Source organism: Balaenoptera acutorostrata, chromosome 18 (assembly GCF_949987535.1).
Source record: "Balaenoptera acutorostrata chromosome 18, mBalAcu1.1, whole genome shotgun sequence".
NCBI classification, from domain to species: Eukaryota; Metazoa; Chordata; class Mammalia; order Artiodactyla; family Balaenopteridae; genus Balaenoptera; species Balaenoptera acutorostrata.
This window is the reverse complement of record NC_080081.1, coordinates 77,470,327-77,486,559: the sequence shown is the minus strand read 5'-3', so window position 1 is coordinate 77,486,559 and position 16,233 is coordinate 77,470,327. Positions and strand designations below refer to the sequence as shown.

The 16,233-nt window shown below is 46.0% G+C and overlaps 1 protein-coding gene across 4 annotated transcripts in view; it reads left to right on the top strand.

Annotated features, from left to right (window-relative positions):
• Positions 1-16,233, top strand: part of LOC102998822 (phospholipid-transporting ATPase IB) — a 535,813-nt gene that overhangs the window by 314,919 nt on the left and 204,661 nt on the right. For all 4 annotated transcript variants that reach the window (XM_007164203.3, XM_057533251.1, XM_057533250.1 and 1 more), the window contains exons 26-27: positions 11,174-11,357; positions 15,298-15,408. In XM_007164203.3, coding sequence (XP_007164265.2) covers positions 11,174-11,357; positions 15,298-15,408 — 295 coding nt within the window. The remainder of the gene's footprint in view (positions 1-11,173; positions 11,358-15,297; positions 15,409-16,233) is intronic.

Sequence of the window (16,233 nt, the reverse complement as noted above, 5' to 3'; positions counted from 1 at the left end):
TGTGTTTGTTTAAAAATTATTTATTTATGTGTTTATTTATTCATTTATTTTTGGCTGTGTTGGGTCTTCATTGCTGCGCGCGGGCTTCTCACTGTGGTGGCTTCTCTTGTGGCAGAGCACGGGCTCTCAGCACGTGGGCTTCAGTAGTTGTGGCACGCGGGCTCAGTAGTTGTGGTGCACGGGCTTATTTGCTCTGTGGCATGTGGGATCTTCCCGGACCAGGGATTGAACTTGTGTCCCCTGCATTGGCAGGTGGATTCTTAACCACTGCGCCGCCAGGGAAGTCCTGGGACCTATGTTTGAAGTCCCAAAAAAATCATTTAAGAAATGGGTAATTCAACAAACATTTGTTTGTTACCTGTTGTGTTTGGTGCAACGGGATTTGAAGTTGAGTAAAGCAAGTCCCTAACACCGGGTAGCTCAGGGCCCAGTCATGGAGACAGAAGTACACAGCTGACTGCGTTTCAGACCAGACTTTATCCAAAGAAGCACTATTACAATGGCCTTGAGCAGTTAGAAGACCAAGTTACAGATTAAGCCTGTGGTAGACTCAGCGGGCTGCTCTTATAATTGGCTGTTATAGTTCATTTCTTCTGGGGGTGCACGGTGTATTGGGGTTCATGTCCTCTCTTTACACAGACCCGCATGTGGGTGGTCACTATGCCGGTGTGCCCACCAGCCCAGGACCTGCTGCCCCGGGTGCTTGATGGCTGGCCATCTCTCTCTGCCACTGTCCAGGACTTTAGCAGATGTCCAGAACCATCAGTCATTTTCGTGCTCTGCCTGGAGAGTGGTAGAATGCTGCTGTTTCTTTCTTTTATTCCCCCAGTCCCTTTATGCTTTAGAACAGTTTCAAGTTCAAAGCAAAACTGAAGGAAAGGGACAGAGATTCCCCTATGCCCCTGCCCCTCACATGCATGACTTCCCCCACTATCAACATCCATCCCCCACCAGAGCGGTACCTTTGTCACAACCAATGACTCTACACGGACACGTCATAACCACTCAGAACCCATCGTTGACGGTAGGGTGCACTCTTGGTGTTGTATGTTCTATGGGTTGGGACAAATGTACCTCTTGATTTTAACAGTCTTACATGGGTGGTAATGAAGAAGAAAAGCATTATCCTTTCCTGCTATTGACACCAAGAATTAGTGGCTTTTATGTAGTATAGGCTTTAGCTTTGAGAAGGGTCTATGCTATTTGGAAGAAAGAGCTTTGTTTAATTTACCTCCATCCCCACCCAACAAATCCCACTTCGAAATAAAAAAATAAAGGAATGGAAAAGAGAGAGGCATTAATCTGGGCACTAAGTCCCTGGATGTCAGAGCGTAGACTGGCTACCGCCATCCCCGGGGCTCTCAGGGCTCCTGGCTGTTTGGATTAGGACTGGGGTGAAGGTCGGCGGTGGGCAGGCTGACCCCTTTTTCAGAGCGCAGGTAGTTACAGCTTGGCCTGCTTGTTGGATGGGTAACCAGGTGGCCTTTGTGCCAGGCAGCGGTGACTGGTGAAGGGCAGGTGTAATTAAGATCATTCTCTTAAGCACCTTGCTCGTCATTCATTTTCAGCGTTGCATCAGCTCGTGATGCCTGGTCCTGATGGAGCTGCAAGCTTGCTCCAGAACATCAGAGCTCAAGCGCTTCTCGGCTTTCCTCTGGGCTCTGTTGCCGGTACCCACCTGCCCCGCAGCAGAAGCCAGGCATGCTGTTTTGAAACAGTAGTGAAATTTACACTGGGGAACAGTAAATGTATGTTAACTTCAAGGAAGGCAGACACTCCTGAGAGGGTCTTGGGGGCCTTAATAAAGCATTTCAAGGAAGCGGAGTATCGAATTCATGCTTTTTGTGCTAAAAACATTAAGGTATTTAAATGTGTTATTCTGATCCCTGTTGCCTCCTGGGAACAGGAAGATCCAATATCTTTTATTGAAATCCCAGCCTTCCTCGACCGCGCCGTTCTTTTGAGCCCAGTACCGGAAGAAACAAGAGTCTATAACCAGTCGACGTTGGTGAATATAAAACTGTGTGTAATTCACAACATACAACCTAGTAAAGTTTTTATAAAATGCGGTTGCCCAGATCTTAATGGATTCGACACCATTTAATGGAGATGTTAGGTTTTCAGAAGCCAGCCTCCTGTCTGAGCGCCCCTTGAATTGCTCTGTTTCCCGGACACATGATAAAATTGTCACGGACGCAAGTACGGATGATAAATTCTGAACCCCCAAGCAGGGTATCCTGATTTCAAAGGGGTCCCTTTCTCAATTGCAGAGTAAGCTGATCTTCAGCAGACGGGGTGTCCTCCCTTTACCGAGAGCCCTCTGAAAGCCTGAGCTGCCCGGCAGCATTTACGGCCGTGGCGCAGGATCAGGTTATAAGGGTTTTTGTTCACTTAATAAGGAGGATCAAGTTCCCTCTCGACTCGAAGCGTTAGATGGTTGGTCTGCACCCCTGAGGCTGGGGAGGACGGGGGTGGGGGGGGGGCCGTCACCAGGCAGGTAGTCGTTGAGGTCAGTGATAAATAGATTGCTTCATCTCAGTTGGTACCATCCTTCCCTTTGAAATTCCTGTTTGTTGAGGAAATTTTTAGAGTTTGGAATCAAGATGTAGAGGCTGTATTAGGATGACTTCAGATGACCAGAAGATCTGGTCTTAAAATTCTTCATCCTTAAACGCCGGGTGATTCATCCCAGTGAAAGTGCACGAGCGAGTTTGTTTTTCAAGGTCCAAACGTAGGAGAATCAGGACTGTATTTTGTGCAGTGCATGTGTGTGTACAGCCCTGAGATATCAGGGACCCCTTCAAACTTTATGTGATTCTTAAATATTAAACATTGAATGAGGTAAATGAACCTTTTAAACAACAAGGATATTATTAGTAGTAAAGGTTAATATATTGTTATAGTGGCAAATTTATATAAATGGTATTTTTTAAAAGCCTCTCAAGGTCTCTTTTGCTTCCACCCTTCTTCCCCCTCCCTTCTTGTTCCCCTTCTCCCCCTCCCCCTTTCTTCCCCTTTCTCCCCCTCCCTCTCCCTTCCTCCTTCTTCTCCTCCCCCTTTTTGATAGAGCTTGAAGATGAACGCAACTTCTGCTTTTGAAAGTTGAGTTGTACCTAAAGAGTCTTTTCTGGAGTGTGGAATCATTTACCCTTAATATTTTTGAAAAATGAATACTTCGACCATGTTGAAAATCATCTTTGCACTTATAGGACGCCATGGAAATTTTCAGCTTTCTGCAGTTTGAATTTAATATATGCCCACATATATGTATTAAGTTCCTAAAATGACCACAGAATTGCTCCACCAGGATATAAAGCAAGGTGACAGGGCACCTGCCTGCATCCTGCCCCACCCAGCGCAGTCAGAATCGTCATATTGCACCCGTAGTATGCACTCAACCTTCAGTGTGATCAAAGGGAGGCCGCCCGATGGCTGAAACTGGCAAAATACTGGAAATGTTATCAGAACTTGTACATTTCAGCCGTACCAAAATAAGTAATGCCATTGGTATATCTGGGCCCTTACATTCGTTTCTCAGCACATCCAGTGGCATGTTGGCCTGTATTTCAATAGGGTTGGCTGAATCACATCAGGGTTCATCGTTATTTCATGCAGATATTTATCACCAATAATGAGATACAGGCCATCATTTTATTCAATCAGCAAGTTCAGTGCTTACTCTACTAACCACTGAGTTGAATAGTTACTAACAGGGCAAAGGTACTGAGGTATTCGAGATTGCGATAGAGTGTGATTTCAGACTTAAATCCTTGTGCAAAGAGCAAATACACGGTGAGGTGCTTAAATAGAAAGACTTTGGAGGATTTGTGCCACCCGGCATCCCCAAGACCATCTGTAAAGACTGGGTAAGCCGGTGTCTGCTACGCCTTCAAAGTACTTATGCAAGATGATACTCGGGGACTCACTGTTGGCTTATAATCGTCAAAGCATCATGATTGAGAGAGGCCGGGGAAAGAGAGCAGACTTACGTGCTGGCCTTTCCCAGGAGAGCCCAATGCCAGAGAGCGTTGCCAGCCATATGTCATTAAGAGCTGTTGCAAAAAGCCTGTAATAAGCTTATAATGTTTCCAAGGATATTAGTAGAAAACAGAATCAAGACCATTTGCTTGTTTGGTCAGGAAGTTTGCACACAGTGTCCGTTCCTAGACCACGGGAAAAGTGGGATGTTTTTATCTGCTTCTGAGGGTGGTAAGTTTAGATCTTATAGAGGCATCTGGTCATTTTTGGAATGCTTTCATTCACCATGTTTCTAAGTCTGTTACTTAACATGGAAGTTAACATATTTTTGTGTGAGTAGAACTATGTTTTTTTCCTCTTGTTCATAGTTAACAGTTAGAGATGTAATTAGTCTTAGAATCATGATTGTGGTAGTTAGTTCCCATTGATTGAAAGTCCACTGTATGAATCGTGGATTAGCAGTGAGGTTGGGGTGAGGGGCGGGCAGGATGTGAAGGAAGGAAAGGTAAATCTAAGAGATGAACAAACACACCCCACAGAATGGATGTGGCCAATTATACTGAAAATATAGAGTTCATAGAAATAAATACACCTGTTAGAAAATTTGGGGATCAGTCCTTAAAACATTGGTGCCCCCCCCCCATGTGGTCTGTCATCCTTTCTGCTCTTTTATGAGGCAGCCAATGAGGTTAGAGAAGGAATAGTAACTTTAGTCCTATGGCATTTTGTAGGAAACCCCACCTTTTATATTACCAATCAGATGTGGTTTTGAAATTTTTTTTAGCTTTTATATTGGAGTATAGTTGATTTACAATGTTGTGTTAGTTTCAGGTGTACAGCAAAGTGATTCACATACATATATCTATTCTTTTTCGGATTCTTTTCCCATTTAGGTTATTACAGAGTATTGAGCAGAGTTCCCTGTGCTACACAGTAGGTCCTTGTTGATTATATTAGTGTGTATATGTTAATCCCAAACTCCTGATTTATCCCTCCCCCCTACCTTCCCCCTTTGGTAACCATAAGTTTGTTCTCTAAGTCTGTGAGTCTGTTTCTGTTTTGCACGTAAGTTCATCCGTATCATTTTTTTAAGATTCCACATATACGTGATGTATGACATTTGTCTTTCTTTGTCTGATTTCCTTCACCTAACGTGATCATCTCTAGGTATATCCAGGTTGCTGCAAATGGCATTATTTCACTCGATTTCAGATGTGGTCTTGAAATTTTTAAGGATCGAGAGAAACCCCAAAGGATTGGAGGGTCTCCATAGCACTTAGTCTTCAGAGGAAATGCTGGGCTAGGACAGAACCCTTCACTGCTGAAGCCGCCGCGGCTAGAAACCCTCATCCCTGAAAGACCCCTCGGGTGGGGTGCCACTTTCTCAAAGCCTTTACCTCGTGGACGGCATTTTTCTCTGCAAGTTTTCATGCTGCGTTTTAGAGTATGTTCTGCACTAGCCCCCATTTGTGAGGCTGCCTCTTGGTCAGGCACTGTATTCTTTACTTGTAAGTTTTTATGATGAGGGAGCACTTCGGTCTCCTCTAGAACCGTTGAGTGATTGAGTTTAAATTTCACTTCTTTGTACCCACAAATAAGCCAGCCCACAGGCTCCAGTTGGGTTCCACTAGACACGCCCCCATCCTCCTGCTACCCATCTCCCCTGAGTCCCACCTTTGCTGCTGGGCTCCGGGGCCCATCCCAAGCTGCCTTTTGAAGCTTCAGGCTATGGTGAAATGCACCGCAAACTGGGACACGTGGTTAAGTGTGACAGCCTTACACATCTTGGGTCAGAGCACAGATGTAGGACATTCCAGAAGAGGGTAACTGTCCAAGAAGCCTGGACCACTGGCCCTACGTAAGTACACCAAATATATCTAGAGAAAGAACACAGCGGTCAGAGGGATGTTAGTAAGGCAGCCATGGAAACATTTATTAAACAGGTATATGATCGTTCAGTTATTTTTAGATTTTAGACTCCTATGTTAGGTGTTTGTATATTACAAACTCTATATGATATTAAATTTTTTTAAGCTGTATGAAATTTTTCAGGTGCTACGATGTTTAAAACATTCAGGATAACTGACTGCTTATAAGAAATGAGGTGTAATGCTTTTTTCAGTGGTTTTTTAATCAAAGAAAATCTCTTTCATGGGATAGTATCTTTAAGTTAATGGAAAAATAGAAACTTTCACAAATGAAATCATGTATGTTGGTTTCTGCATCATTAAAAAAAAAAAAACCTAGGAAGTCTTGTATACCTTATTTTGGTTAGTATTTTTCCCTCTCACCCACATATGTGAGGCACTCGGACAGGAAGCTATTTTAAAGGAAATTCCAACCCAAATTTGTACTTACTCGTTTGGGTTTAAAAGCAAAGAACCACCTACATATGTCAAGCTTGAAAAAAAAGAGGATGAAATTCACTGTTTCTGCTAATTAATTTTGTTATTCTATGAAAATGTTACATGACTCTTGTGCTATGGAAATATAAACTTAGCTAACTAAAACGCTGAGCAAGAGGGAACTTGTTATCCTGTCCAGAATGGCGCTGGCTGCTTCAGTGTGGTCTACAGACAGCAGTGTCCGGGTCACCAGGAACTTGTCAAAATGCGCATTCCTGGGTCCCGCCCCAGACTTCCCGAATCAGAATCTGTACTTTTACAAGCTTTCTAGGTGGTTCTGATGGTCACTTAAATATTGAGACTCAGTGATCTCGGGCAGTGGTCTTCAGACGTCCATTTCAGTCATGAGGACTGTCCACATGGGGTAAAGAGGTTTGGAAGTCGAGTTAGTGGACGTGTGTAGTGCGTCGGGTTGATTGGTAAGTGTTGCAGCCCTGGTCGAAGTTCTCTTGGGTGCCCCTGGGTGGAGAGCCTTGTAACACCCCTGGTTCATCTGAGCTCAGTTTACAAATCAGTCATGGAGATCTAGCCCCTTTTTGACAAATGGGGCAGCTGAGCTCTGAGAAGGGAAGGGATTTGGTTAAGCTTGATTTTGCAAATATCAAAATTTAGAAACTCTGGTGATATTGCAAATCCGAATTTTAAAAACTCACTCTGAGACCAGGGCTTTTGTAGATCAAATAAATTCGTGCATGGATACTAATCTTATGAAAGTTACCAAAGGTTTTACTTAACGGTTATATTTGAAATAACTTTTAAAAGTGAGTTTTAAAATTTCAGGAACATGTGTCTCATAAAATGAGGGGCTCCAGGATACTGAATATTTTTAAATCAAAAGGAAAATTTGTTTTGTATTTTAAAATCTGTTGTGTTCGCCAAAAAAAGTGGGTAGAATACCTCTCCAGTTGATTGAAGATCTTTGAGTTGATATTTTTATTCATAATGCACCAAAATAGGTTATACAAGTGACCCAGCACCTAGCTTGGCTCAGATATGGTCTGGAATTCTTATTATATGGGTTGAATGTATTATATGCTAGGACTACTTACTTCAGTGTGGCTTGTGATTCCAGGTCACAAATGAAGATTTAAAGAGAGCTCTTAGTGCTTCCTGGTAACTCGGTCTACTAAAATACTACGTATGGCTTCAGCGTAGTGAAGCCTATTCAGTTCTGTAAAAATTAGCTGTTTGACATCTGTTTTGAACCCCTCGTGTGTGTTAGAATTATGTCTTCTCAAGGCATTACAGCTGAGGGCGTAATAAATCGTGGATGAGAACTTCATGCTTCCAAAACACTGGGATATGACTTGGTTTATATACCCCAGTCAAGGTTTCTCTTTAGTTTTTGCTTTTTGGGAAAAGGCAGCTTTTGGATTTGCATCGATTTTACTTTAAGCCATCAGAATTAGGACTTCACTGGACCTACCTGAGATACGGATCTCAGAGAGGCAAGCGCAGTGAGCGTGTTGGACTTGCTACTGTCTCACGTTGGTTGGCTTACTGCTAACACCCCAAAAAGAAAAGCGACAGCTGCAACCTCGGATTTTCTCAGCACCTTCCCTGGTCCACCACCTCTGCCCTTCAACCTCCCAAAACACCATATTCGCATGGCTGGGCGTCTGCCCCTGGGCTCCCTTCTCTCCAGACCACACCTGGTCACCTTGCTTGGTCGCCTGGGTGGCACATAGGATCTCAAGGAGCTGCAGCCTCAGGCCGGTCCAGTGCTGTTGAAAGGTCTGTTCACGCTCCCTTGTGACGTCTTTGTGGAAGCAGAAGAAGAGATCAAGATGGAATGATGGCATTGTTAGGGGAAGTTCTGTTGGATTGGCCAAAAAGTTCGTTCGGTTAAGGAATACGTTGTTCAGTAAAGTTGGTGAAAGTGAAAAATGTCTTCTATTTTTACTTAAAACTGAATGAACTCTTTGGCCAACCCAGTACTTCAAGGAGCGGATAGTTGTCCTTGAAGAGTGACTGATGTCATCACGGAGAGACATGATGAACGCAGAGATCCCTGGAGTCCCTGCGTTCACGGTACCCTGGTGTCTTCCTCGTTGCTTTGTAAAGCCCCTAGGCCAGAAGAAAACGGAACAGTTTCTAACTATTGGGTAGGTAAAGTCAAACAGTTGAAGAAGGATTCTGTCCTAACCACTGAGCAGACGTTTGAAACAAGAATGCACAGAAATGCAGAGAGATCATACTTAATTTCTTTCATCCTTAAGCGACCGTAACCATTTCCGATGGAAAGGTGGGGGGGCACCTGTAGGGCACTGTTCAGCTTCTCAAACCTTGACCTGAGAGTGGATGCTGCACCCCTCACTTCCTGTTCCACAGTGACCTTTCCTGGGGCATTTGCTTTGTATCTCGGCAGCCATGAACACTCAGCTTCGCAAAGATAGATTGTAAAGAGGGCTGTAGTGTGAGCTAATGCTGAAACTGTGAGCTCTTTCCAGCTGGTGTTTTGTACCGCCTGACAGATGCTGTGCTTCCCTTGGACATTGGTAATTACCCCTTCGGTACCCCAGGGCGCACACACACGGTCTGGGAATCATGGGTCAGATGGCGTGCACTTCTCAGGTGTGTCCGTTTATTTTTTCCAATAACTGAGATTTTTGGGTGAGGTAGGAGACAACATTTGTTTCACACCTGCTAGTTAACATATGGCTTCACATAAATACATCACAACCATGAGGCGCGGGTGGTTATCATTTTTCCCCATTTCATTGATGAAAGACAAGGACTCGTAGAATGATTTCCCTGTTTAAATCATTAGTAGGGGGCCCAGGAAAAGGTCATGCCCAGCCATTTAAATTTGAATCCTCCGCTGTTTTCTCTGTACCACATTTGATCTCTGCTTCTATTGAGTTCAACGATGGGACGAGAAATCACATTTGTGTAGCAAATGAGAATTACCGGCTGCGTCTGCCAATTAGAAATTTAATGAGAAAGAGGAATGTAGAGATGAGCCCTTGGATCCAGGTAGCAGTCGTATGCACTTGGCGGGGACAGACAGAGCTTACACCCCTGTATGTTAAAATTGTTTAATTGCTTTCACGTAGTCGACTAGAAGCTCAGGGATAAACAGTGAAAGCTTCCAGTAATTTCCTTTCAGGCTACATTAACGTAGGTCTGTCATCTGCTACCAGGGAGATGGTGGTCTGTTCTGTTCTGCTCTCAGCTGTCTAGAAGACCCTCCTTGGAAGCTCTTTTTAAGTTCTGCAGCTTGCCTGTTAAATGACGGATGGAGGACCTGACTGAGCCAACAGAAACCGGGCTTTAGGAGGAAAGGGGTGATCGGTGTCGTCATACTTCAGCCTTGTTAGTATCTGGAAGAGGGGTTACATTTGTTCTGCTCTAACCCGAAGGACACGATTAGGACTTTTAACTATGCTTATCAACAACAAAAAAGCAGTAATAATTTTCAGTGGTTGCAACTTCCCCAAGGAGGCAGTAAATTCCAACCCATCACTGAAAATACCTGTGGAAATGATGCAAGAGAGAGTAGGTCACACGACATAGTTCCTACAGCTCTTTTGACACTTAGATTCTGTTTTTCTAACTTGCTCGTCCTCATTTCTTTGTAACTGAGCAAAGGCTTCCAGAATACCTGTCTGCGAGTTCAGCTTGCTGTCTCACCAAACGCATTTCCTTCCAGGGTTGGTAAAATTGAAGTTTTCTGTTGGAAACAGTTATTTCTGTGGGTTGGAGGCCATATGAAAATGCTACTGAGAGAGTCTTTGAGGGTCCCTTCTAGCTTGTAAGTGCAGTCCACACATAGGTGCGGAGGTCTCTCTCCGGGAAGCTCAGAATGGTCTTTTGCTCTGTGTGTGTGTGTGTGTGTGTGTGTGTGTGTGTGAGTTTGAGTGATTTAGGGATTTACCTGTAAATTTCACAGATCAAATATCAGCTTACCAATTTAAAATGTAGAATAGGTCAGTCCTGATGTACTAGTGGTTTTATCATGTTGTTTTATCATCTGGTCTTATACTCTGAACAAACACTTCCTCATAATTAACGTTGCTGTGCTTTGGACGCAGTAGATTTATACTGGCTCTTCTTCCCAGGGGGGCTTATGGAAAATAGCCCAGCTTCGTTGATTCTCTGTGGAAACAACCCCTCTTAGGTACTGGCTACTTTACCTTCTCCTTTGGGGCCGTGCTTGTGCGCAGTTCAGTTTTTATAGACCTGCTGCCCTGGGGCTCCTCTTCTTCGACCCTCTGCCTTGACTGCCCTTCAAACGCTGCCTCTATCTCTGGGGTAGGGATGGAGGAGTCTTTCTTCTTTCCTCTCACACACGAGTCCTCTTTCTGCACTTCTCAAGCCCTGCCAATTTTCGTTCCCTTCTCTGAAAGCAGGTTTTATAGAAAATTCCCTTGCCAGCCCTGGGTTATGTATGGTGGACGGCAAAGCCAAACTGGGGTCTGTGCTAGTTTTCTGATTTATCGGGAAGACATATCCTAAGACCTCTGTAACCAGCTTAGCTGCCTTGCTCATTCGGGAGGGCACACGTGCCCAGGAGGAGTTTGCACGTACGGCTCCCGCTGAGCGGCGTGATTACCAACGGGCCGTGCTTTAAGTTAGTTTGAGTTGTGTATTTCATCTGTGAAGTTGGCAAATACTTGAAAGCCACAAGCTACTGTTTTCTGAAAGCTTCTTTGCACATGAGCCTAAAACGTCTGTATTGAATTTGGAAATTGTCCAATAACTGCCCTTTTAATGCAGCGAAATGTAGATTACAGCTGTTTCCTCTGGAAAGACGCATGGAGTCATAACTCCTCTCTCTTCTCCTCCAGAGTGTCCCCTCTGCAGAAGTCGGAGATAGTGGAGGTGGTGAAGAAGCGGGTGAAGGCCATCACCCTGGCCATCGGGGACGGTGCCAATGACGTCGGGATGATCCAGACGGCCCACGTGGGTGTGGGCATCAGTGGCAACGAGGGCATGCAGGCCACCAACAACTCGGATTACGCCATTGCACAGGTCAGTGGTGTGGTCGACCCGCCGTCCCGTCTTGTCGACAGGGTCCGCTGGGCATGAAGGCCTGGCTGGCGCTTGACCTTCAGTCCAGCCCTAGACCTCTGCCACCCCTTTGGAAGCCGCATGGAGGAGAAACCACCAGTGTATTTGGGTTTCTCTGTTGCCTCGATCTTGTGCAGTTACGAGGCCCTGTCCTGCGGTTTGGGTTTCCTTTCCAGCTGTGGGGCAGGCTGGGCTTTCTGTCGTCCAGGTGAGAGGTCATTCCTGACAGATGGGTCTCAGTGATTTTATAATAATAATCTCTTTCCCTCAACTCTGCATCTCCTGCATATCCCGTGCCCAAGGATGGCTGTGCTCATAGCATCCGTTCTCTGCAATTCCTATCCTGATCTCCCCTCTTCCAGAAGGTGCTGGAACCCTCTCTCATCAGCTGTTTAAGGTCAGGGGGAGTCAGGGATTCACAGCCGCCGCCCGCCGGGGCTGTATCCAGGGCTGTCCAGGACCACTGCTGTCAGGCAAAGTGCCCGGAGCATGAGCTCTGGGTTTGGGCGGCAGTTGCCCTGCGGTCAGCAGCACAAAGCCTCTGGCAGTCTGGCCACATCCAGCCCGTTCCTCTCTGGACCGTACGTTTCAGCAGAGGCTCCTGACATCCTTAGTAGTGCCTGTCCCAGCAGCCTGAGGCTGAAAGAAATGTCCACTCCACAGTGACAGCCCAGAAGTGAAGGAAAATAGCCAACCTCCTGATCCCTGGGGTGCATATCTAGACCGTTGATGCTGCTTGACCATCCGGAAAAATCTAGACATCGCAGAGAGCACAGACTGTTTCCTCCTGTCTCTGGGTCACAGTGTGCTGGGATTCAATGCCTGCTCGTTGGCTAGAGTTCCCTCGTATTCCTCCACTGTTCAGTCTTTTGAAGAATGTGTTAACCTAATCACGCGAACACAGTAAGAATGGCTGTTTCCTCCTTCAAGCTGAAATATGGGGCTGCATCTGAAACGTGGAGGAGCTTGCTGCAAGCTGGTCCTCTGCGGCTTTGGGAGCTCCACCTCCCGGAGGGGGGCCGTGCCTTAGATCCCATCTCCAATTCCCTCCCAGCTGGTGGTTGTACAAACACAGGGAAGAACTGCAGGATCCTCATGGCTCCGAAAAGGGCATGAAATCAGCCTTGTTCCTTTGTTGCTTTCAAGTAAATCCTCAAGATGATCGCTGAAGTCGGTAGGAAGAATGAATTCCGATTTTACAGGTGGGGAAACTAGGGCTCCTTCACAATAGGTGACCTGCCATGGGTCTCAGCCCCCAGGGTCAGAGAACAGCGGGCCTGCACGTGACCTTGGGGGACCAGCCCCGCACACCTGCCCAGTTACTTTCCCGAGTCAACTACTCCAAGGCCTGTGGGACTCAAGCTTCCTGTAGTCTGTCAGCAACTGTAGATGTTATACACCCCAGCATTATTAAATACTTGAGTTATAGCATCATCTGGCTGGCAGGGATCTTTAGAGATTTCCTAGGCGCTCCAGGCAGATATTTGTCTGTCTTTTTCTTTCAAATGTCTAGGGAAGGGAGATTTCATGACGTGCTTTATTGAAACTGTACTAATAGGATGTGGGATCTGGAGCAATTGGTCTCTTCAGATTATTCAAGGCCAATCAAAATTAAAAGCAAATCAAAATCAAGGAAGGGCCGAGAGGGGAGCAGGACTTTGTAACTCTAGTTAGGGGTTTTCTTGCCCGTCCAGCATAAGTCATCTCTGCCAGAGGAGCTGACGGGTGGTCCCATATGGCTGCCATCCCTCCTGCCCGCCGTCCTGTTCACGATTAGGCAGCGATCCCGTTATTCTGGGGCTGCGTTCTCCTTGCCCTACACCCTCTCCACCCGACAGTATGCTTCCTCTGCCTTAATTACTAGGTAGGAAGTGCCACAATTTGCTGAATTCCTTTAGCTGAAGTTAATAAAATCATCAATGTCTTTGGTTGAAGTTAACGCCTTGCCCTTGATCTGTTTATTTTCATGTGGACGAATACATTTTTGATTGGGTTTTCGAGAACGTGCCCTGGAGAGTCGTTCCGGAAGGGAAGAAGTTAGCTCAAAGACTTGTCCTTGGGAAAATGATGAAGTCGGCAAAGCTCTGGTTCTATTTCTTCCCCACTGGCCCGTGCTTCTGTCCGCAGGAGCGGCCCTGGGACTGCCGGCCGGCCCCTGTCTTGCTGCTTTGCTGTGCGTGGGCCGCCCGTGTAGCGTCGAGTCTCCAGCCCTCGGCTGCCTGCTCTCCTCGGGAGAGAGTCATTTGTGCCTCCTGCCTTCTTAATGTTTTTTGAGAGACCTCATGAAAACAGCATTTCGATTTAGGACCTGTTTTTTTTTTTTTTTTTTTTTTTTTTCTGAAAAGAAATCACTGTAGCGCCAAGCCAGCGCCTTCTGGATGATTCCAGCAGATGTTCTCTGTACCCATTGAAGACTGAACACCAGGGGGTCCAGGTCAAATGCAAACTTCCTTTTTATTTGTTTCGCTAGTTATTTTATGATTCCCCGTTCCCCTCTGGAATCCTTGATGAGCCTTTATGGAGAGTTTTATTTTTCCATATGTACCTACTCCTCCCATTTTGGGGTCTCATTCAGCTTTTCGAGCAGCACGTAGATGAGACATCTGCCTTCCCCGATCTGCAGGAACTCGCCGAGATGCAATTCACGTGGGATTGAGCCCCTATTCTTAGTGCTAATGCAAACTATTGCATGCCTTCCTCTTGAAAAAGTATTTTTAAAAAGATACTGTATTTTCAGGCAGCCTTTCTTTTCTACAGATAGTTCAGTATAATCTCAAAAGTCATCTGGAACGAATACGAAGTTTACAATAGCAGCAGGATTTCTAGTATCTGTGGATGTTCTCACTCCGACCTGGTTATCTCTCCTGGGAAACTAAACAGAGTTTGAGTTTGTGGACTGCCCTACGACTCAGAACAGGAGTTAAGGTTTTAGTTCAAGGCAACCAAGGAGGGATTCAGCACCAGGCGAGGCCAATTGAATATACTGTGAATTTAAGCAGAGCTGCACCCACAGACTGTGCATACACGCCAGAGCACGCCCAGGCTACAACCCCGAAAAACAACCCATTTCCCTCCCTCCGGCTCCTTGTTCACACTTCTGGGGACCTTTGTGAAAGAGGACACAAAGAGCAAAGCCACGCTAAGGGGAGGGGAGGCTGAGGAGATATGATTGGAGTGGTGACCCCCTGCCACAAGGAGGATTCAAGTATTTTATTGGAATATTGCTGAATATTTCAGACTGTGAGAGCTAAGCTGTTACATCACTCTCAACTTAGTAGCAGCTGCCTGTTGGTGTTTGTTTGGATGGATGACTGCATTGCACTCCAGCAAGAGGGGCTGTGTACTTGTCGGAGGCCACAAAAAGGGGAAGGACATGGGTATAGAAGTGGAGGGCAGAGTGTGTGTCTGCGTCTGTGAGTCTCACTGTCTTTAACCTGCAGGCTGGCAGCGGAAACAGGTCGCGCGTGTATGTGCATCCCTTCTTTTTACAAGGGTACTTGTGCACGAGTGTCCCTGTCCCTTGTTCCTGTTGTCATCATAAAACCTGTGATTCAATAGAAGCATCTGATTTCCACTGCTCTTTTCTTCCAGTTCTGATTGGTCACCTTCTTTTAATAATTAAGATCCTAAAAAAGAAGTTGCATAAATAGATTATTCACAAGAAAAGCCATTCGAAGTCCAGCTGTGTGTTTGGGGAAAATAAAAATTCTGTAGATTTAAGAGGAGACTTTAGTCATTCTCACCTGGCCTGAAAGCTCTGCCTTTAGAGGGAATGATGTTCCTGGGTTACCTGCAGAATCTGAGCCCCACTCCCTATCGGTCTTCTCCTCCAGAGGACATTCTGTGATTCTCCTTCCCAAGTGATGGGCTCTCCTGGACCCTTTTTCTTTCCTTTTTTCAGTTTTCCTACTTGGAGAAGCTCCTGCTGGTTCACGGCGCCTGGAGTTACAACCGGGTGACCAAGTGTATCCTGTACTGTTTCTACAAGAACGTGGTCCTCTACATCATCGAGGTGAGCAAGGGCTGCTTCTTCCTTGAAGAGGACAGCCTTTAGGTAATTAGGTCATTTCAAGGAAGGATTTTGTTCAGGGAAAAGTACAAAGATACTCCCCTGATGTATCGAGACCTGTGACACACACAGCCTCTTTGAAACCGGGGACACCTTCCAGGTCCAGGTTCTCGGGATCAAAAGCCAGGAGTCCGGGGATGCCTTCTGCACACTGCACGCCCTCCTCCCTCTCCCCAACGGACAGACGGACAGGGGAAGGCCCTCCTCTGCGTGTCCCTCCTGCTGTCACTCATACCCTCCTCCCCCAGGTGGCCAGAGCTTGGGCAGCAGACGGTGGCCTCTTTCTTGGTGGGCACGGAGACATTCCTAGGCAACCCATCTGTTTTTATCTTTACTCGAATGAAAGGGTTTCTGGCTGGATGTCTCATGGAATCTGCCGGTTTCCTGAGCTTTCATTTATTGCTTCTGGGATATTTGGATGCTGCCACTTCAGCAGGGAGGATGTGGGATTGAGTGGGAGGAAGCCAGGAATGTAATTAAAAATCTCTCAATGAACTCATTGAGTTGTCAGCCTGTTTTTCAAGATGCTGATGCAGTTGTACGTGAAATAAATGTGCTGTCTGGAGGAACTAGCAGGGTGGATGGGGCGGGCCGAGGGACAAGTGGAAAAGGCGCTTCATGTTTGGTCCCGGGGGGACCACCAGCCACCTTGTTCCTCCTTTTGAAGAATAGCTTTGCTATAAAGGCGTGGCCGTCATGACTAAGAGATTTCCAGACGTGTTTCCGAAAGAGGAAGCAGGCAGTCACTCTATGGGAAAACAGAAAAGC